Raw genomic sequence first — 22,564 nt, 5'->3', positions numbered from 1 at the left:
GTGTATGAAACGTGTCGCATATGAAACGTGTCGCATATTTAATGTGTTGTTTATGAAACGTGTCACGTATTTAATGTGTTGTGTATGAAACGTGTCGCGTATTTAATGTGTTGTGTATGAAACGTGTCGCATATGAAATGTGTCACGTACGAAACGTGTCAAGTATTTAATGTGTTGTGTATGAAACATGTCGCGTATGAAACGTGTTGCGTATTTAATGTATTGTGTATGAAACGTGTCACGTATTTAATGTGTTGTGTATGAAACGTCGCGTATTTAATGTGTTGTGTATGAAACTTGTCGCGTATTTAATGTGTTGTGTATGAAACGTGTCGCGTATGAAACGTGTCACGTATTTAATGTGTTGTGTATGAAACGTGTCGCGTATGAAACGTGTCGCGTATTTAATGTGTTGTGTATAAAACGTGTCGCATATGAAACGCGTCGCATATTTAATGTGTTGTGTATGAAACGTTTCGCATATTTAATGTATTGTGTATGAAACGTGTCGCGTATGAAACGTGTCACGTATTTAATGTGTTGTGTATGAAACGTGTCGCGTATGAAACGTGTCACGTATTTATTGTGTTGTGTATGAAACGTGTCACGTATTTAATGTGCTGTGTATGAAACATGTCGCGTATTTAATGTGTTGTGGATGAAACGTGTCGCATATTTAATGTGTTGTGTACAAAACGTGTCGTGTATGAAACATGTCACGTATATAATGTGCTGTGTATGAAACGTGTCGCGTACGAAACGTGTCGCGTATTTAATGTGTTGTGTATGAAACTTGTCGTGTATTTAATGTGTTGTATATGAAACGTGTCGTGTATGAAACGTGTCTAATATGAATTGTTGTATGAAGTGTCACATATGTAACATGTTGCATATGAAACGTGTCTAATATGAGGTGTTGTATGAAGTGTCACATATGTCAACATGTGTGGTATGAAATGTGTTGCATATGTAACGTGTTGACTGTGAAACGTATAAAACATGGCGCATATGAAATGTGTCACGTATGAAACGTGTCGCATATGAAATGTGTCACGTACGAAACGTGTCAAGTATTTAATGTGTTGTGTATGAAACATGTCGTGTATGAAACGTGTCGCGTATTTAATGTGTTGTGTATGAAACGTGTCGCATATGAAACGTGTCGCGTATTTAATGTGTTGTGTATGAAACGTGTCGCATATCAAACGTGTCGCGTATTTAATGTGTTGTGTATGAAACGTGTCACGTATTTAATGTGTTGTGTATGAAACGTGTCGCGTATTTAATGTGTTGTGTATGAAACGTGTCGCATATGAAATGTGTCACGTACGAAACGTGGCAAGTATTTAATGTGTTGTGTATGAAACATGTCGCGTATGAAACGTGTCGAGTATTTAATGTGTTGTGTATGAAACGTGTCACGTATTTAATGTGCTGTGTATGAAACATGTCGCGTATTTAATGTGTTGTGGATGAAACGTGTCGCGTATTCAATGTGTTGTGTACAAAACGTGTCGTGTATGAAACATGTCACGTATTTAATGTGCTGTGTATGAAACGTGTCGCATATGAAACGTGTCGCGTATTTAATGTGTTGTGTATGAAACGTGTCGCGTATTTAATGTGTTGTGTATGAAACGTGTCGCGTATGAAACGTGTCACGTATTTAATGTGTTGTGTATGAAACGTGTCGCGTATGAAACGTGTCGCGTATTTAATGTGTTGTGTATGAAACGTGTCGCATATGAAACGTGTCGCATATTTAATGTGTTGTTTATGAAACGTGTCACGTATTTAATGTGTTGTGTATGAAACGTGTCGCGTATTTAATGTGTTGTGTATGAAACGTGTCGCATATGAAATGTGTCACGTACGAAACGTGTCAAGTATTTAATGTGTTGTGTATGAAACATGTCGCGTATGAAACGTGTCGCGTATTTAATGTGTTGTGTATGAAACGTGTCACGTATTTAATGTGCTGTGTCTGAAACATGTCGCGTATTTAATGTGTTGTGGATGAAACGAGTCGCGTATTCAATGTGTTGTGTACAAAACGTGTCGTGTATGAAACATGTCACGTATTTAATGTGCTGTGTATGAAACGTGTCGCATATGAAACGTGTCGCGTATTTAATGTGTTGTGTATGAAACGTGTCACGTATTTAATGTGTTGTGTATGAAACATGTCGCGTATGAAACGTGTCGCGTATTTAATGTGTTGTGTATGAAACGTGTCGCATATGAAACGTGTCGCGTATTTAATGTGTTGTGTATGAAACGTGTCACGTATTTAATGTGCTGTGTATGAAACGTGTCGCATATGAAATGTGTCGCGTATTTAATGTGTTGTGTATGAAATGTGTCGCGTATTTAATGTGTTGTGTATGAAACATGTCGCATATGAAACGTGTTGTGTATGAAACGTGTCGCATATGAAATGTGTCGCGTATTTAATGTGTTGTGTATGAAACGTGTCACGTATTTAATGTGCTGTGTATGAAACGTGTCGCATATGAAATGTGTCACGTATTTAATGTGTTGTGTATGAAATGTGTCGCGTATTTAATGTGTTGTGTATGAAACATGTCGCATATGAAACGTGTTGTGTATGAAACGTGTCGCATATGAAATGTGTCGCGTATTTAATGTGTTGTGTATGAAACGTGTCGCATATGAAACGTGTTGTGTATGAAACGTGTCGCGTATTTAATGTGTCGCGTATTTAATGTGTTGTGTATGAAATGTGTCGCGTATGAAATGTGTCTCATATGAAACGTGTTGCGTATTTAATGTGTTGTGTATGAAATGTGTCGCGCATGAAACGTGTCACATATTTAATGTATTGTGTATGAAACGTGTCGCATATGAAACGTGTTGTGTATGAAACGTGTCGCATATGAAATGTGTCGCGTATTTAATGTGTTGTGTATGAAACGTGTCACGTATTTAATGTGTTGTGTATGAAATGTGTCGCGTATTTAATGTGTTGTGTATGAAACATGTCGCATATGAAACGTGTTGTGTATGAAACGTGTCGCATATGAAATGTGTCGCGTATTTAATGTGTTGTGTATGAAACGTGTCACGTATTTAATGTGTTGTGTATGAAACATGTCGCTTATTTAATGTGTTGTGTATGAAACATGTCGCATATGAAACGTGTTGTGTATGAAACGTGTCGCGTATTTAATGTGTCGCGTATTTAATGTGTTGTGTATGAAATGTGTCGCGTATGAAATGTGTCTCATATGAAACGTGTTGCGTATTTAATGTATTGTGTATGAAACGTGTCACGTATTTAATGTGTTGTGTATGAAACGTCGCGTATTTAATGTGTTGTGTATGAAACTTGTCGCGTATTTAATGTGTTGTGTATGAAACGTGTCGCGTATGAAACGTGTCACGTATTTAATGTGTTGTGTATGAAACGTGTCGCGTATGAAACGTGTCGCGTATTTAATGTGTTGTGTATAAAACGTGTCGCATATGAAACGCGTCGCATATTTAATGTGTTGTGTATGAAACGTTTCGCATATTTAATGTATTGTGTATGAAACGTGTCGCGTATGAAACGTGTCACGTATTTAATGTGTTGTGTATGAAACGTGTCGCGTATGAAACGTGTCACGTATTTATTGTGTTGTGTATGAAACGTGTCACGTATTTAATGTGCTGTGTATGAAACATGTCGCGTATTTAATGTGTTGTGGATGAAACGTGTCGCATATTTAATGTGTTGTGTACAAAACGTGTCGTGTATGAAACATGTCACGTATATAATGTGCTGTGTATGAAACGTGTCGCGTACGAAACGTGTCGCGTATTTAATGTGTTGTGTATGAAACTTGTCGTGTATTTAATGTGTTGTATATGAAACGTGTCGTGTATGAAACGTGTCTAATATGAATTGTTGTATGAAGTGTCACATATGTAACATGTTGCATATGAAACGTGTCTAATATGAGGTGTTGTATGAAGTGTCACATGTCAACATGTTTTGTATGAAATGTGTTGCATATGAAACGTGTTGACTGTGAAACGTATGAAACATGGCGCATATGAAATGTGTCACGTATGAAACGTGTCGCATATGAAATGTGTCACGTACGAAACGTGTCAAGTATTTAATGTGTTGTGTATGAAACATGTCGCGTATGAAACGTGTCGCGTATTTAATGTGTTGTGTATGAAACGTGTCGCATATGAAACGTGTCGCGTATTTAATGTGTTGTGTATGAAACGTGTCGCATATCAAACGTGTCGCGTATTTAATGTGTTGTGTATGAAACGTGTCACGTATTTAATGTGTTGTGTATGAAACGTGTCGCGTATTTAATGTGTTGTGTATGAAACGTGTCGCGTATTTAATGTGTTGTGTATGAAACGTGTCGCATATGAAATGTGTCACGTACGAAACGTGTCAAGTATTTAATGTGTTGTGTATGAAACATGTCGCGTATGAAACGTGTCGCGTATTTAATGTGTTGTGTATGAAACGTGTCACGTATTTAATGTGCTGTGTATGAAACATGTCGCGTATTTAATGTGTTGTGGATGAAACGTGTCGCGTATTCAATGTGTTGTGTACAAAACGTGTCGTGTATGAAACATGTCACGTATTTAATGTGCTGTGTATGAAACGTGTCGCATATGAAACGTGTCGCGTATTTAATGTGTTGTGTATGAAACGTGTCGCGTATTTAATGTGTTGTGTATGAAACGTGTCGCGTATGAAACGTGTCACGTATTTAATGTGTTGTGTATGAAACGTGTCGCGTATGAAACGTGTCGCGTATTTAATGTGTTGTGTATGAAACGTGTCGCATATGAAACGTGTCGCATATTTAATGTGTTGTTTATGAAACGTGTCACGTATTTAATGTGTTGTGTATGAAACGTGTCGCGTATTTAATGTGTTGTGTATGAAACGTGTCGCATATGAAATGTGTCACGTACGAAACGTGTCAAGTATTTAATGTGTTGTGTATGAAACATGTCGCGTATGAAACGTGTCGCGTATTTAATGTGTTGTGTATGAAACGTGTCACGTATTTAATGTGCTGTGTCTGAAACATGTCGCGTATTTAATGTGTTGTGTATGAAACGTGTCACGTATTTAATGTGCTGTGTATGAAACGTGTCGCATATGAAATGTGTCACGTATTTAATGTGTTGTGTATGAAATGTGTCGCGTATTTAATGTGTTGTGTATGAAACATGTCGCATATGAAACGTGTTGTGTATGAAACGTGTCGCATATGAAATGTGTCGCGTATTTAATGTGTTGTGTATGAAACGTGTCACGTATTTAATGTGTTGTGTATGAAATGTGTCGCGTATTTAATGTGTTGTGTATGAAACATGTCGCATATGAAACGTGTTGTGTATGAAACGTGTCGCATATGAAATGTGTCGCGTATTTAATGTGTTGTGTATGAAACGTGTCACGTATTTAATGTGTTGTGTATGAAACATGTCGCTTATTTAATGTGTTGTGTATGAAACATGTCGCATATGAAACGTGTTGTGTATGAAACGTGTCGCGTATTTAATGTGTCGCGTATTTAATGTGTTGTGTATGAAATGTGTCGCGTATGAAATGTGTCTCATATGAAACGTGTTGCGTATTTAATGTATTGTGTATGAAACGTGTCACGTATTTAATGTGTTGTGTATGAAACGTCGCGTATTTAATGTGTTGTGTATGAAACTTGTCGCGTATTTAATGTGTTGTGTATGAAACGTGTCGCGTATGAAACGTGTCACGTATTTAATGTGTTGTGTATGAAACGTGTCGCGTATGAAACGTGTCGCGTATTTAATGTGTTGTGTATAAAACGTGTCGCATATGAAACGCGTCGCATATTTAATGTGTTGTGTATGAAACGTTTCGCATATTTAATGTATTGTGTATGAAACGTGTCGCGTATGAAACGTGTCACGTATTTAATGTGTTGTGTATGAAACGTGTCGCGTATGAAACGTGTCACGTATTTATTGTGTTGTGTATGAAACGTGTCACGTATTTAATGTGCTGTGTATGAAACATGTCGCGTATTTAATGTGTTGTGGATGAAACGTGTCGCATATTTAATGTGTTGTGTACAAAACGTGTCGTGTATGAAACATGTCACGTATATAATGTGCTGTGTATGAAACGTGTCGCGTACGAAACGTGTCGCGTATTTAATGTGTTGTGTATGAAACTTGTCGTGTATTTAATGTGTTGTATATGAAACGTGTCGTGTATGAAACGTGTCTAATATGAATTGTTGTATGAAGTGTCACACTTGTAACATGTTGCATATGAAACGTGTCTAATATGAGGTGTTGTATGAAGTGTCACATGTCAACATGTTTTGTATGAAATGTGTTGCATATGAAACGTGTTGACTGTGAAACGTATGAAACATGGCGCATATGAAATGTGTCACGTATGAAACGTGTCGCATATGAAATGTGTCACGTACGAAACGTGTCAAGTATTTAATGTGTTGTGTATGAAACATGTCGCGTATGAAACGTGTCGCGTATTTAATGTGTTGTGTATGAAACGTGTCGCATATGAAACGTGTCGCGTATTTAATGTGTTGTGTATGAAACGTGTCGCATATCAAACGTGTCGCGTATTTAATGTGTTGTGTATGAAACGTGTCACGTATTTAATGTGTTGTGTATGAAACGTGTCGCGTATTTAATGTGTTGTGTATGAAACGTGTCGCGTATTTAATGTGTTGTGTATGAAACGTGTCGCATATGAAATGTGTCACGTACGAAACGTGTCAAGTATTTAATGTGTTGTGTATGAAACATGTCGCGTATGAAACGTGTCGCGTATTTAATGTGTTGTGTATGAAACGTGTCACGTATTTAATGTGCTGTGTATGAAACATGTCGCGTATTTAATGTGTTGTGGATGAAACGTGTCGCGTATTCAATGTGTTGTGTACAAAACGTGTCGTGTATGAAACATGTCACGTATTTAATGTGCTGTGTATGAAACGTGTCGCATATGAAACGTGTCGCGTATTTAATGTGTTGTGTATGAAACGTGTCGCGTATTTAATGTGTTGTGTATGAAACGTGTCGCGTATGAAACGTGTCACGTATTTAATGTGTTGTGTATGAAACGTGTCGCGTATGAAACGTGTCGCGTATTTAATGTGTTGTGTATGAAACGTGTCGCATATGAAACGTGTCGCATATTTAATGTGTTGTTTATGAAACGTGTCACGTATTTAATGTGTTGTGTATGAAACGTGTCGCGTATTTAATGTGTTGTGTATGAAACGTGTCGCATATGAAATGTGTCACGTACGAAACGTGTCAAGTATTTAATGTGTTGTGTATGAAACATGTCGCGTATGAAACGTGTCGCGTATTTAATGTGTTGTGTATGAAACGTGTCACGTATTTAATGTGCTGTGTCTGAAACATGTCGCGTATTTAATGTGTTGTGTATGAAACGTGTCACGTATTTAATGTGCTGTGTATGAAACGTGTCGCATATGAAATGTGTCACGTATTTAATGTGTTGTGTATGAAATGTGTCGCGTATTTAATGTGTTGTGTATGAAACATGTCGCATATGAAACGTGTTGTGTATGAAACGTGTCGCATATGAAATGTGTCGCGTATTTAATGTGTTGTGTATGAAACGTGTCACGTATTTAATGTGTTGTGTATGAAACATGTCGCTTATTTAATGTGTTGTGTATGAAACGTGTCGCATATGAAACATGTTGTGTATGAAACGTGTCGCGTATTTAATGTGTTGTGTATGAAATGTGTCGCGTATGAAATGTGTCTCATATGAAACGTGTTGCGTATTTAATGTGTTGTGTATGAAACGTGTCGCATATGAAACGTGTTGTGTATGAAACGTGTCGCGTATTTAATGTGTCGCGTATTTAATGTGTTGTGTATGAAATGTGTCGCGTATGAAATGTGTCTCATATGAAACGTGTTGCGTATTTAATGTGTTGTGTATGAAATGTGTCGCGCATGAAACGTGTCACATATTTAATGTATTGTGTATGAAACGTGTCGCATATGAAACGTGTTGTGTATGAAACGTGTCGCATATGAAATGTGTCGCGTATTTAATGTGTTGTGTATGAAACGTGTCACGTATTTAATGTGTTGTGTATGAAATGTGTCGCGTATTTAATGTGTTGTGTATGAAACATGTCGCATATGAAACGTGTTGTGTATGAAACGTGTCGCATATGAAATGTGTCGCGTATTTAATGTGTTGTGTATGAAACGTGTCACGTATTTAATGTGTTGTGTATGAAACATGTCGCTTATTTAATGTGTTGTGTATGAAACATGTCGCATATGAAACGTGTTGTGTATGAAACGTGTCGCGTATTTAATGTGTCGCGTATTTAATGTGTTGTGTATGAAATGTGTCGCGTATGAAATGTGTCTCATATGAAACGTGTTGCGTATTTAATGTATTGTGTATGAAACGTGTCACGTATTTAATGTGTTGTGTATGAAACGTCGCGTATTTAATGTGTTGTGTATGAAACTTGTCGCGTATTTAATGTGTTGTGTATGAAACGTGTCGCGTATGAAACGTGTCACGTATTTAATGTGTTGTGTATGAAACGTGTCGCGTATGAAACGTGTCGCGTATTTAATGTGTTGTGTATAAAACGTGTCGCATATGAAACGCGTCGCATATTTAATGTGTTGTGTATGAAACGTTTCGCATATTTAATGTATTGTGTATGAAACGTGTCGCGTATGAAACGTGTCACGTATTTAATGTGTTGTGTATGAAACGTGTCGCGTATGAAACGTGTCACGTATTTATTGTGTTGTGTATGAAACGTGTCACGTATTTAATGTGCTGTGTATGAAACATGTCGCGTATTTAATGTGTTGTGGATGAAACGTGTCGCATATTTAATGTGTTGTGTACAAAACGTGTCGTGTATGAAACATGTCACGTATATAATGTGCTGTGTATGAAACGTGTCGCGTATTTAATGTGTTGTGTATGAAACTTGTCGTGTATTTAATGTGTTGTATATGAAACGTGTCGTGTATGAAACGTGTCTAATATGAATTGTTGTATGAAGTGTCACATATGTAACATGTTGCATATGAAACGTGTCTAATATGAGGTGTTGTATGAAGTGTCACATATGTCAACATGTTTTGTATGAAATGTGTTGCATATGAAACGTGTTGACTGTGAAACGTATGAAACATGGCGCATATGAAATGTGTCACGTATGAAACGTGTCGCATATGAAATGTGTCACGTACGAAACGTGTCAAGTATTTAATGTGTTGTGTATGAAACATGTCGCGTATGAAACGTGTCGCGTATTTAATGTGTTGTGTATGAAACGTGTCGCATATGAAACGTGTCGCGTATTTAATGTGTTGTGTATGAAACGTGTCGCATATCAAACGTGTCGCGTATTTAATGTGTTGTGTATGAAACGTGTCACGTATTTAATGTGTTGTGTATGAAACGTGTCGCGTATTTAATGTGTTGTGTATGAAACGTGTCGCATATGAAACGTGTCGCGTATTTAATGTGTTGTGTATGAAACGTGTCACGTATTTAATGTGTTGTGTATGAAACATGTCGCGTATGAAACGTGTCGCGTATTTAATGTGTTGTGTATGAAACGTGTCGCATATGAAACGTGTCGCGTATTTAATGTGTTGTGTATGAAACGTGTCACGTATTTAATGTGTTGTGTATGAAATGTGTCGCATATTTAATGTGTTGTGTATGAAACGTGTCGCTTATGTAATGTGTTGTGTATGAAACGTATCGCTTATTTAATGTGTTGTGTATGAAATGTGTCGCGTATTTAATGTGTTGTGTATGAAATGTGTCGCTTATTTAATGTGTTGTGTATGAAATGTGTCGCGTATTTAATGTGTTGTGTATGAAACGTGTCGCATATGAAACGTGTTGTGTATGAAACGTGTCGCATATGAAATGTGTCACGTATTTAATGTGTTGTGTATGAAATGTGTCGCGTATTTAATGTGTTGTGTATGAAACGTGTCGCATATGAAACGTGTTGTGTATGAAACGTGTCGCGTATGAAATGTGTCTCGTATTTAATGTGTCGCGTATTTAATGTGTTGTGTATGAAACGTGTCGCATTTGAAACGTGTTGTGTATGAAACGTGTCGCGTATGAAATGTGTTGTGTCGCGTATTTAATGTGTTGTGTATGAAACGTGTCGCATATGAAACGTGTTGTGTATGAAACGTGTCGCATATGAAACGTGTTGTGTATGAAATGTGTCGCATATGAAACGTGTTGTGTATGAAATGTGTCGCGTATGAAACGTGTCGCATATGAAACGTGTTGTGTATGAAACGTGTCGCGTATGAAATGTGTCGCGTATTTAATGTGTCGCGTATGAAACGTGTTGTGTATGAAATGTGTCGCATATGAAACGTGTCGCATATGAAACGTGTTGTGTATGAAACGTGTCGCGTATGAAATGTGTCGCGTATTTAATGTGTTGTGTATGAAACGTGTCACGTATGAAATGTGTTGCGTATTTAATGTGTCGCGTATTTAATGTGTTGTGTATGAAACGTGTCGCGTATGAAATGTGTCGCGTATTTAATGTGTCGCGTATTTAATGTGTTGTGTATGAAATGTGTCGCGTATTTAATGTGTCGCGTATGAAACGTGTTGTGTATGAAATGTGTCGCATATGAAACGTGTCGCATATGAAACGTGTTGTGTATGAAACGTGTCGCGTATGAAATGTGTCGCGTATTTAATGTGTCGCGTATTTAATGTGTTGTGTATGAAACGTGTCGCGTATGAAATGTGTCGCGTATTTAATGTGTCGCGTATTTAATGTGTTGTGTATGAAACGTGTCACGTATGAAATGTGTCGCGTATTTAATGTGTTGTGTATGAAACGTGTCGCGTATTTAATGTGTTGTGTATGAAATGTGTCGCGTATTTAATGTGTTGTGTATGAAATGTGTCGCGTATGAAACGTGTCGCATATGAAACGTGTCGCTTATGAAACGTGTTGTGTATGAAATGTGTCGCGTATTTAACGTGTTGTGTATGAAACGTGTCGCATATGAAATGTGTCACGTATTTAATGTGTTGTGTATGAAATGTGTCGCGTATTTAATGTGTTGTGTATGAAACGTGTCGCATATGAAACGTGTTGTGTATGAAACGTGTCGCGTATGAAATGTGTCTCGTATTTAATGTGTCGCGTATTTAATGTTCTGTGTATGAAACGTGTCGCATTTGAAACGCGTTGTGTATGAAACGTGTCGCGTATGAAATGTGTCGCGTATTTAATGTGTCGCGTATTTAATGTGTTGTGTATGAAACGTGTCGCATATGAAACGTGTTGTGTATGAAATGTGTCGCGTATGAAACGTGTCGCATATGAAACGTGTTGTGTATGAAACGTGTCGCGTATGAAATGTGTCGCGTATTTAATGTGTCGCGTATGAAACGTGTTGTGTATGAAATGTGTCGCATATGAAACGTGTCGCATATGAAACGTGTTGTGTATGAAACGTGTCGCGTATGAAATGTGTCGCGTATTTAATGTGTCGCGTATTTAATGTGTTGTGTATGAAACGTGTCACGTATGAAATGTGTCGCGTATTTAATGTGTCGCGTATTTAATGTGTTGTGTATGAAACGTGTCGCGTATGAAATGTGTCGCGTATTTAATGTGTCGCGTATTTAATGTGTTGTGTATGAAATGTGTCGCGTATTTAATGTGTCGCGTATGAAACGTGTTGTGTATGAAATGTGTCGCATATGAAACGTGTCGCATATGAAACGTGTTGTGTATGAAACGTGTCGCGTATGAAATGTGTCGCGTATTTAATGTGTCGCGTATTTAATGTGTTGTGTATGAAACGTGTCGCGTATGAAATGTGTCGCGTATTTAATGTGTTGTGTATGAAACGTGTCGCGTATGAAATGTGTCGCGTATTTAATGTGTTGTGTATGAAACGTGTCGCGTATTTAATGTGTTGTGTATGAAATGTGTCGCGTATTTAATGTGTTGTGTATGAAATGTGTCGCGTATGAAACGTGTCGCATATGAAACGTGTCGCTTATGAAACGTGTTGTGTATGAAATGTGTCGCGTATTTAATGTGTTGTGTATGAAATGTGTCGCGTATGAAATGTGTCGCGTATTTAATGTGTCGCGTATGAAATGTGTCGCGTATTTAATGTGTTGTGTATGAAACGTGTCGCGTATGAAATGTGTCGCGTATTTAATATGTCGCGTATTTAATGTGTTGTGTATGAAATGTGTCGCGTATTTAATGTGTCGTGGATGAAGTGTGTCGCGTATGAAATGTGTCGCGTATTTAATGTGTCGCGTATTTAATGTGTTGTGTATGAAACGTGTCGCGTATGAAATGTGTCGCGTATTTAATATGTCGCGTATTTAATGTGTTGTGTATGAAATGTGTCGCGTATTTAATGTGTCGTGGATGAAGTGTGTCGCGTATGAAACGTTTCTAATATGAAGTATTGTATGAAGTGTCACATATTTAACATGTTGCGTATGAATCGTGTTGACTGTAAAACGTGTATGAGACGCGTCGTGTGTGAAACGTGTCACATATTTAACGTGTTATGTATGAAACTGTCCCGTCAGAGAGCACGCAGAAGGAGGATGCAGGTGCGAGTAGTGACAGTTTATTCACCAAAAGAAGAGCAACGAGGATCTGTGGCACGTGCTGGCTGGTATGCATTGAGGACTGCAGTCAGATCAGTGAAACCACACTGAGTGAGAGCTGGCTGGTTGTATGTAGGGCTGTGAACAGGTGAGAATGATGAGCCAGTGCACAGGTGTTTAGTATCAGGCTGCAGACTGGTGATTAGTAGGCTGGTGATGTGGAGCGTTGGAGGGAAGGAGGAGAGGACGTTACAGAAACGTGTTGTGTATGTAGTGTCACATATGAAACATGTCTCGTATGAAACATGTCACGTATGAAACGTGTTACGTATGAAACATGTTACATATGAAACATGTCACGTCTGAAACGGGCGGGAATTCTGATTGGCTAAACTTTCCAAATCAACCAGAAACATTGGCTGAGGATTTCAAAGTAAGAAAACTGGGTTTTAAGTTCAAGAGAAGTTCTGATGCCAGATAAAAACCTAAAAGTAAATGTCTAAAAAGCAGATTACTTGTTGAAGATACAGAGAGTTTATTTGCCGTTTGTACCCCATTGTACAAAGGAATTTCTGCAAAAATATCTGGAAAAAACGCAAATAAATTGATTATCTGTTATTATTGTTTTTATGATGTATGAAATTCTTCCTCTGGTGACCTTCACAACCAAAATTGTCTCGTTGAGTTCCACTAAAAATATGTGCTTTAATCTCACATTCTTACATTTCTTTGACTTGACATGTTGGTTCCGTTGCTGATGAGGGAAACAAATCTATTAAGCTAACCCAAGGCACCAAAATGCCACTCCATAATATTCATTTTATAAAAAATACATACCATGTTTTAATAATTTATTTAAAAGGCATTTCAAGGGTTAAAAGTCTGAAAGTCTTCAAACGATTGAGTGTTTGGTAGCTTTGATCAGGTGTAAAGGCATTCATGTAAAAATAAAAAATTGTTTCTGACACCACCAGTTATCAGACCAGTAGCAGCCAATACCTTCACTACGGATGTTATCTGCATTGATCCGCCTACACTGGTATCTACTAGATAGCAGCACTAGTGTTTGCTGTGGTATCCTCTTTGCATGAAAGGGTTAATTTGGTACAATTCAATTTATTCCTAACGATATTGATTATAATATGTAACCAATCAGAGGGAGGCTGTAAAGGTGACCAGCACCGGAAGCCTCTGGAACCAGTTTGGATCTTTCTGGATTCGTTGATAAAAAGGTCTGAAGCTGCAGAAGGCGTGTTTGAATCAGAACTTTATTTCTTCATGTACATCACAGCCCAGCTGGTCAAACACAGAAACTGCTGCCTGATTTTCCACAGCAGCAGCTTCAGCAAAGAACTGAAACCCGATCCGTTTGAGAACCCCAGCCAGGGTGGACCGGATCGGGACCAAAACATTTCAACCTCTCTGGGTGTTTCTGGCGCGTTGGATGTCTTCCCCTGTGCTTTCGGGCGATGTTTCGCTTAGTCAGCTAATCTACTGCACAAACATGAGCTGTTGGAATGCTGAGTAGGAAACGGGAAGTTCAGGAGAAGCGCGAAGCTACAGAACGCCACCAACGCCAAGCTAGCACTGGTCCTACTGGATGAAGGTTTGTACCAATACGTCGGAGTCTGGCTGGAAGGCGGAGGACATCGCCAACATTCGGGGAGATTTGTCCATTTCTCACACGATGTGGAACAAGTTCAGGCACCTTTTAGATTTCACATCTTCTGAAGTCCGTCTCTCCAGGACAGAAGGAGTTTAAAAAGAAAAAAACTCTAAAATGTCACAAAAAAATAATCATATCGAAGAGGCTTTGTTGGATTTTTAAAGAAAAAATTTTTTTCTTGTTGACTGATGTGGCGCCGTTCCTCTGATCACGTGACAGAACAAACTGCAGTCCGTCAGCTTCTTCCAGTGTGTCGCCCTGCAGGAACGCCGTCCGAGTCGACTGCAGGTCGACTCACCAGAAACAAGCTTCTGTTCGGCATTGGCGCTCCAGAAGACATCAGCTGACCAATCAGCTGCCTCTCAGAGATGAGCATGTTTCATGCAGATTTCACAGGAGACAAGGAGTGGCAAGGGACGTCCATCTGATGCTCTTCTTCTCTAGAAGGTCAGCACTGAAACGGGGAGGACAGTCACTTAGCGGTGGCTTCAGCTTCATCCGGACGAAGATGCATGCAGGGTGGCACAAAGGAGGAGCAGCAAGAGGACGAGGACATGCAGGCCTGCAGCTGACATCACTTACAGTCCACCTCGAGGAGGGCCCTGACTGTCTGAGTAAGCTCCTTCGCCTCCTGGGCCAGCGTGGACGCCGTCCATGGACTCTTATAACGTGGAAGAGGGACATGAGAAGACGAGCCAACCTTGACATCTCCGGAGCTGCTGAGAAGAGGACATCAGTCAGAGGACAAAAACCAAATCCCTTTCTACAGAAGTCCACATAGAGATGTAGATCTATCAGGAACAGACAAAGAATGTCCACCTTGAGACCTGAAGAAAGAACAAACTGTCCATTTCATCTCCCTGAATTAGACCCAAACAGATGGAATGTCAAAGGAAAAATCTAAACAAGAAAAACAAGGAGGAAAAATCCATCCTGGAGTCTCAAACTGATGGAGAAAATGGAAGAATGGACACCGAAGAGACTTATGTCTACTCATGAGGACAGATTTAGTGTCTGATCGCAGCTCTGATGGGACTCCAGTACTGCTCTGATCTGGGTCCAGAACCAAACTTTTTGTTCTTCTGTCCATGTAATCTGTGCAGAACTCAGCTGTGCTCTGAGCGGACTGCCAGGTGGACGTTTGTCCAAACCTGGACAAAATGCTGCAACTTCAATGAAACAGTGTTCAGAAAGAAAGTCTCAACAAAGACTCGGCCAATGAGAGGCCTGGAAACAGGCGGACAGGTGAGGGGACATGAAAGCAGGGCGTCTGGCGTTACGAAAGACAAGCTGAGGTGTCCCACCGACCTGGACGGGACAGACGGGAAGTTAGCGGGAGGTTTCAGCCATGGGTGACTGAAGAACACGTCCAGCTTATGCAAGCAGGAGGGACAGCGTCTAATCACAGGTCAGAACACCACAGAAGAAGAAGGCGAGCAAGAAGATGGAAAAACAAAAAGTCAGAAAAGGAAAGAAACTTCATGCAAGTAAACATAAAGGAAACGAGTTGATGGAGAGATGGAGGAAGAAAGAGGAGAAGAAGCAAATGGAAAAAACAAATAAAAGGAAACAAAAAGGATTAGTATTCACAGAAAAGGAGGGAAAAGAAGAAAAGTACAAAAACAAGAAAAGGACAGATGAAAATGTTCGTAAAAAAGATGAAAAGGAAAAGAAAGGGATGAATGAAGGGATAGAGGAACAGAACAAGGAAGCAGATGCGACATTAAGGACAAAGAAAATGAATCTTCATGAAGAAGGAAGGAAACTAAAAAGGACAGATGAAAGGAAACTAAAAAGGAAGGATGAAAGGAAACTAAAAAGGAAGGATGAAAGGAAACTGAAACGGAAGGATGAAAGGAAACTAAAAACGAAGGATGAAAGGAAACTAAAAAGGAAGGATGAAAGGAAACTAAAAAGGAAGGATGAAAGGAAACTGAAACGGAAGGATGAAAGGAAACTAAAAAGGAAGGATGAAAGGAAACTAAAAACGAAGGATGAAAGGAAACTGAAACGGAAGGATGAAAGGAAACTAAAAACGAAGGATGAAAGGAAACTAAAAAGGAAGGATGAAAGGAAACTAAAAAGGAAGGATGAAAGGAAACTGAAACAGAAGGACAAAAGGAAACTAAAAACGAAGGATGAAAGGAAACTAAAAAGGAAGGATGAAAGGAAACAGTGAATAAAGGATGAAAGGAAACAGTAAAGGAAGGATGGAGGTTGATATGACATCACATGAAAGAAGAAAAAGTAGTGTTTCTGCTTCTGTGGCGTTTCTACACACTGATCAGTGATTGGTGGCTTGCTGTGACCTCACACCCTCCTGTCCAATCGGCTGCCACCATCACGGCAGGCGGCCATTAACAAGGACCAGCTGCTGGTCCAACTGGACCGAACCGGGCCGGTCCGGACCGCCGAGGGAGGAAAACCCAGACTAAAGGGTTCATGGTGGGGGGAGTCCTCCTTACAGAACACACTGAGCCCCTAGTAACTCTGAGGACATCAGAACCTGAACCAGAGCCAGAGCCAGAACCAAACGAAGAACCAGAACCAGAACCTGAACCAGAACCAGAGCCAGAGCCAGAACCAGAACCAAACGAAGAACCAGAGCCAGAGCCAGAGCCAGAACCAGAGCCAGAACCAGAGCCAGAGCCAGAACCAAACGAAGAACCAGAGCCAGAGCCAGAGCCAGAACCAGAGCCAGAACCAAACAAAGAACCAGAACCAGAACCTGAACCAGAACCAGAGCCAGAGCCAGAACCAGAACCAAACGAAGAACCAGAGCCAGAGCCAGAGCCAGAACCAGAGCCAGAACCAGAGCCAGAGCCAGAACCAAACGAAGAACCAGAGCCAGAGCCAGAGCCAGAACCAGAGCCAGAACCAAACAAAGAACCAGAACCAGAGCCAGAACCAGAACCAGAGCCAGAGCCAGAACCAAACAAAGAACCAGAACCAGAGCCAGAACGAGAACCAGAACCAGAGCCAGAACCAGAACCAGAACCAGAGCCAGAGTCAGAACCAGAGCCAGAACCAGAGCCAGACCCAAACAAAGAACCAGAACCAGAGCCAGAACCAGAACCAGAACCAGAGCCAGAGTCAGAACCAGAGCCAGAACCAGAGCCAGAACCAGAACCAGAACCAGAACCAGAGCCAGAGTCAGAACCAGAGCCAGAACCAGAGCCAGAACCAGAGCCAGAACCAGAACCAGAGCCAGAGTCAGAACCAGAGCCAGAACCAGAACCAGAGCCAGAACCAAACAAAGAACCAGAACCAGAGCCAGAACCAGAACCAGAACCAGAACCAGAGCCAGAACCAGAACCAGAGCCAGAACCAGAACCAGAGCCAGAGTCAGAACCAGAGCCAGAACCAGAGCCAGAGCCAGAACCAGAACCAGAGCCAGAACCAAACAAAGAACCAGAACCAGAGCCAGAACCAGAACCAGAACCAGAGCCAGAACCAGAACCAGAGCCAGAGTCAGAACCAGAGCCAGAACCAGAGCCAGAGTCAGAACCAGAGCCAGAACCAGAACCAGAACCAGAACCAGAGCCAGAACCAGAACCAGAACCAGAGCCAGAGTCAGAACCAGAGCCAGAACCAGAACCAGAGCCAGAGGGAGAACCAGAACCAGAGCCAGAACCAGAACCAGAACCAGAGCCAGAGTCAGAGCCAGAGCCAGAGCCAGAACCAGAGCCAGAGTCAGAACCAGAACCAGAGCCAGAACCAGAACCAGAACCAGAGCCAGAACCAGAACCAGAACCAGAGCCAGAGTCAGAACCAGAGCCAGAGCCAGAACCAGAACCAGAGCCAGAGGGAGAACCAGAACAAGAACCAGAGCCAGAGGGAGAACCAGAACCAGAACCAGAGCCAGAACCAGAACCAGAGCCAGAGCCAGAGCCAGAGCCAGAACCAAACAAAGAACCAGAACCAGAGCCAGAACCAGAACCAGAACCAGAGCCAGAACCAGAACCAGAACCAGAGCCAGAGTCAGAACCAGAGCCAGAACCAGAGCCAGACCCAAACAAAGAACCAGAACCAGAGCCAGAACCAGAACCAGAACCAGAACCAGAACCAGAGCCAGAGTCAGAACCAGAGCCAGAACCAGAGCCAGAGCCAGAACCAGAGCCAGAACCAGAACCAGAGCCAGAGTCAGAACCAGAGCCAGAACCAAACAAAGAACCAGAACCAGAACCAGAACCAGAGCCAGAACCAGAGCCAGAGTCAGAACCAGAGCCAGAACCAGAGCCAGAGTCAGAACCAGAACCAGAACCAGAGCCAGAACCAGAGCCAGAGCCAGAGCCAGAGCCAGAACCAGAACCAGAGCCAGAGCCAGAGCCAGAGGGAGAACCAGAACCAGAACCAGAGCCAGAACCAGAACCAGAACCAGAGCCAGAACCAGAGCCAGAGGGAGAACCAGAACCAGAACCAGAACCAGAGCCAGAACCAGAGCCAGAACCAGAACCAGAACCAGAACCAGAGCCAGAGTCAGAACCAGAGCCAGAGCCAGAACCAGAACCAGAGCCAGAACCAGAGCCAGAACCAGAGCCAGAACCAGAACCAGAACCAGAACCAGAACCAGAGCCAGAGTCAGAACCAGAGCCAGAGCCAGAACCAGAACCAGAGCCAGAGGGAGAACCAGAACCAGAACCAGAGCCAGAACCAGAGCCAGAGCCAGAACCAGAACCAGAGCCAGAACCAGAACCAGAGCCAGAGTCAGAACCAGAGCCAGAGTCAGAACCAGAGCCAGAACCAGAGCCAGAGTCAGAACCAGAGCCAGAACCAGAACCAGAACCAGAGCCAGAACCAGAGCCAGAACCAGAACCAGAACCAGAGCCAGAGTCAGAACCAGAGCCAGAACCAGAACCAGAGCCAGAACCAAACAAAGAACCAGAACCAGAACCAGAACCAGAGCCAGAACCAGAACCAGAACCAGAGCCAGAGTCAGAACCAGAGCCAGAGCCAGAACCAGAGCCAGAGTCAGAACCAGAGCCAGAACCAGAACCAGAACCAGAGCCAGAACCAGAACCAGAACCAGAACCAGAGCCAGAGTCAGAACCAGAACCAGAACCAGAACCAGAGCCAGAGTCAGAACCAGAGCCAGAGCCAGAACCAGAGCCAGAGCCAGAGCCAGAACCAGAACCAGAGCCAGAGCCAGAACCAGAACCAGAACCAGAGCCAGAGGGAGAACCAGAACCAGAACCAGAACCAGAGCCAGAACCAGAGCCAGAACCAGAACCAGAACCAGAACCACAGCCAGAGTCAGAACCAGAACCAGAGCCAGAGGGAGAACCAGAGCCAGAACCAGAACCAGAACCAGAACCAGAACCAGAACCAGAGGGAGAACCAGAGCCAGAGGGAGAACCAGAACCAGAACCAGAGCCAGAACCAGAGCCAGAGTCAGAACCAGAGCCAGAACCAGAACCAGAACCAGAACCAGAGCCAGAGCCAGAGCCAGAGGGAGAACCAGAACCAGAACCAGAACCAGAACCAGAGCCAGAACCAGAGCCAGAACCAGAACCAGAACCAGAGCCAGAACCAGAACCAGAGCCAGAGGGAGAACCAGAGCCAGAACCAGAACCAGAACCAGAGCCAGAGCCAGAGGGAGAACCAGAACCAGAGCCAGAGCCAGAGCCAGAGGGAGAACCAGAGCCAGAACCAGAGCCAGAGTCAGAACCAGAGCCAGAACCAGAGCCAGAGGGAGAACCAAAGCCAGAACCAGAACCAGAACCAGAGCCAGAGCCAGAGGGAGATCCTGACAGATCCACCAGGACAAGGACAACCTTTTCCACCTGTTAAGAATGTATGATGATGTCCATGTCCTACAGGATGTGTCTCTGTCCGTTTGTCCTACAGGATGTGTCTCTGTCCGTTTGTCCTACAGGATGTGTCTCTGTCCGTTTGTCCTACAGGATGTGTCTCTGTCCGTTTGTCCTACAGGATGTGTCTCTGTCCGTTTGTCCTACAGGATGTGTCTCTGTCCGTTTGTCCTACAGGATGTGTCTCTGTCCGTTTGTCCTACAGGATGTGTCTCTGTCCGTTTGTCCTACAGGATGTGTCTCTATATGTTTGTCCTACAGGATGTGTCTCTGTCCGTTTGTCCTACAGGATGTGTCTCTATATGTTTGTCCTACAGGATGTGTCTCTGTCCGTTTGTCCTACAGGATGTGTCTCTATATGTTTGTCCTACAGGATGTGTCTCTGTCCGTTTGTCCTACAGGATGTGTCTCTGTCCGTTTGTCCTACAGGATGTGTCTCTATATGTTTGTCCTACAGGATGTGTCTCTGTCCGTTTGTCCTACAGGATGTGTCTCTATATGTTTGTCCTACAGGATGTGTCTCTGTCCGTTTGTCCTACAGGATGTGTCTCTATATGTTTGTCCTACAGGATGTGTCTCTGTCTGTTTGTCCTACAGGATGTGTCTCTATATGTTTGTCCTACAGGATGTGTCTCTGTCTGTTTGTCCTACAGGATGTGTCTCTATATGTTTGTCCTACAGGATGTGTCTCTGTCCGTTTGTCCTACAGGATGTGTCTCTATATGTTTGTCCTACAGGATGTGTCTCTGTCTGTTTGTCCTACAGGATGTGTCTCTATATGTTTGTCCTACAGGATGTGTCTCTGTCTGTTTGTCCTACAGGATGTGTCTCTGTCCGTTTGTCCTACAGGATGTGTCTCTATATGTTTGTCCTACAGGATGTGTCTCTATATGTTTGTCCTACAGGATGTGTCTCTGTCTGTTTGTCCTACAGGATGTGTCTCTGTCCGTTTGTCCTACAGGATGTGTCTCTATATGTTTGTCCTACAGGATGTGTCTCTATATGTTTGTCCTACAGGATGTGTCTCTGTCCGTTTGTCCTACAGGATGTGTCTCTGTCCGTTTGTCCTACAGGATGTGTCTCTATATGTTTGTCCTACAGGATGTGTCTCTGTCCGTTTGTCCTACAGGATGTGTCTCTGTCCGTTTGTCCTACAGGATGTGTCTCTGTCCGTTTGTCCTACAGGATGTGTCTCTATATGTTTGTCCTACAGGATGTGTCTCTATATGTTTGTCCTACAGGATGTGTCTCTGTCCGTTTGTCCTAAGGGATGTGTCTCTGTCCGTTTGTCCTACAGGATGTGTCTCTATATGTTTGTCCTACAGGATGTGTCTCTGTCCGTTTGTCCTACAGGATGTGTCTCTGTCCGTTTGTCCTACAGGATGTGTCTCTATATGTTTGTCCTACAGGATGTGTCTCTGTCTGTTTGTCCTACACGATGTGTCTCTATATGTTTGTCCTACAGGATGTGTCTCTGTCCGTTTGTCCTACAGGATGTGTCTCTATATGTTTGTCCTACAGGATGTGTCTCTGTCCGTTTGTCCTACAGGATGTGTCTCTATATGTTTGTCCCACAGGATGTGTCTCTGTCCGTTTGTCCTACAGGATGTGTCTCTATATGTTTGTCCTACAGGATGTGTCTCTGTCCGTTTGTCCTACAGGATGTGTCTCTATATGTTTGTCCTACAGGATGTGTCTCTATATGTTTGTCCTACAGGATGTGTCTCTGTCCGTTTGTCCTACAGGATGTGTCTCTGTCCGTTTGTCCTACAGGATGTGTCTCTGTCCGTTTGTCCTACAGGATGTGTCTCTATATGTTTGTCCTACAGGATGTGTCTCTATATGTTTGTCCTACAGGATGTGTCTCTGTCCGTTTGTCCTACAGGATGTGTCTCTGTCCGTTTGTCCTACAGGATGTGTCTCTATATGTTTGTCCTACAGGATGTGTCTCTATATGTTTGTCCTACAGGATGTGTCTCTATATGTTTGTCCTACAGGATGTGTCTCTGTCCGTTTGTCCTACAGGATGTGTCTCTATATGTTTGTCCTACAGGATGTGTCTCTGTCCGTTTGTCCTACAGGATGTGTCTCTGTCCGTTTGTCCTACAGGATGTGTCTCTGTCCGTTTGTCCTACAGGATGTGTCTCTATGTGTTTGTCCTACAGGATGTGTCTCTATATGTTTGTCCTACAGGATGTGTCTCTGTCCGTTTGTCCTACAGGATGTGTCTCTATATGTTTGTCCTACAGGATGTGTCTCTGTCCGTTTGTCCTACAGGATGGGTCTCTGTCCGTTTGTCCTACAGGATGTGTCTCTATATGTTTGTCCTACAGGATGTGTCTCTGTCCGTTTGTCCTACAGGATGTGTCTCTGTCCGTTTGTCCTACAGGATGTGTCTCTATATGTTTGTCCTAC

General features: G+C 42.1%; 1 protein-coding gene across 1 annotated transcript in view; it reads right to left on the bottom strand.

Annotated features, from left to right (window-relative positions):
* Nucleotides 1–14,779: 14,779 nt before the first annotated feature.
* The window catches only part of stxbp4 (syntaxin binding protein 4), a gene marked incomplete at both ends in the record, with an annotated part of 243,413 nt that continues 235,628 nt past the window's right edge, over nucleotides 14,780–22,564 (bottom strand). The window contains 2 exons of the mRNA XM_079261137.1: nucleotides 14,780–14,793; nucleotides 14,922–15,055. Of these exons, the coding sequence (XP_079117263.1) occupies nucleotides 14,780–14,793; nucleotides 14,922–15,055 (148 nt within the window). The remainder of the gene's footprint in view (nucleotides 14,794–14,921; nucleotides 15,056–22,564) is intronic.

This window comes from Telmatherina bonti (genome assembly GCF_933228915.1).
Source record: "Telmatherina bonti genome assembly, chromosome: 21".
Classification (NCBI taxonomy): Eukaryota; Metazoa; Chordata; class Actinopteri; order Atheriniformes; family Telmatherinidae; genus Telmatherina; species Telmatherina bonti.
Note: the sequence above shows the minus strand (reverse complement) of the source record. Positions and strands in the feature narration are given on the sequence as shown.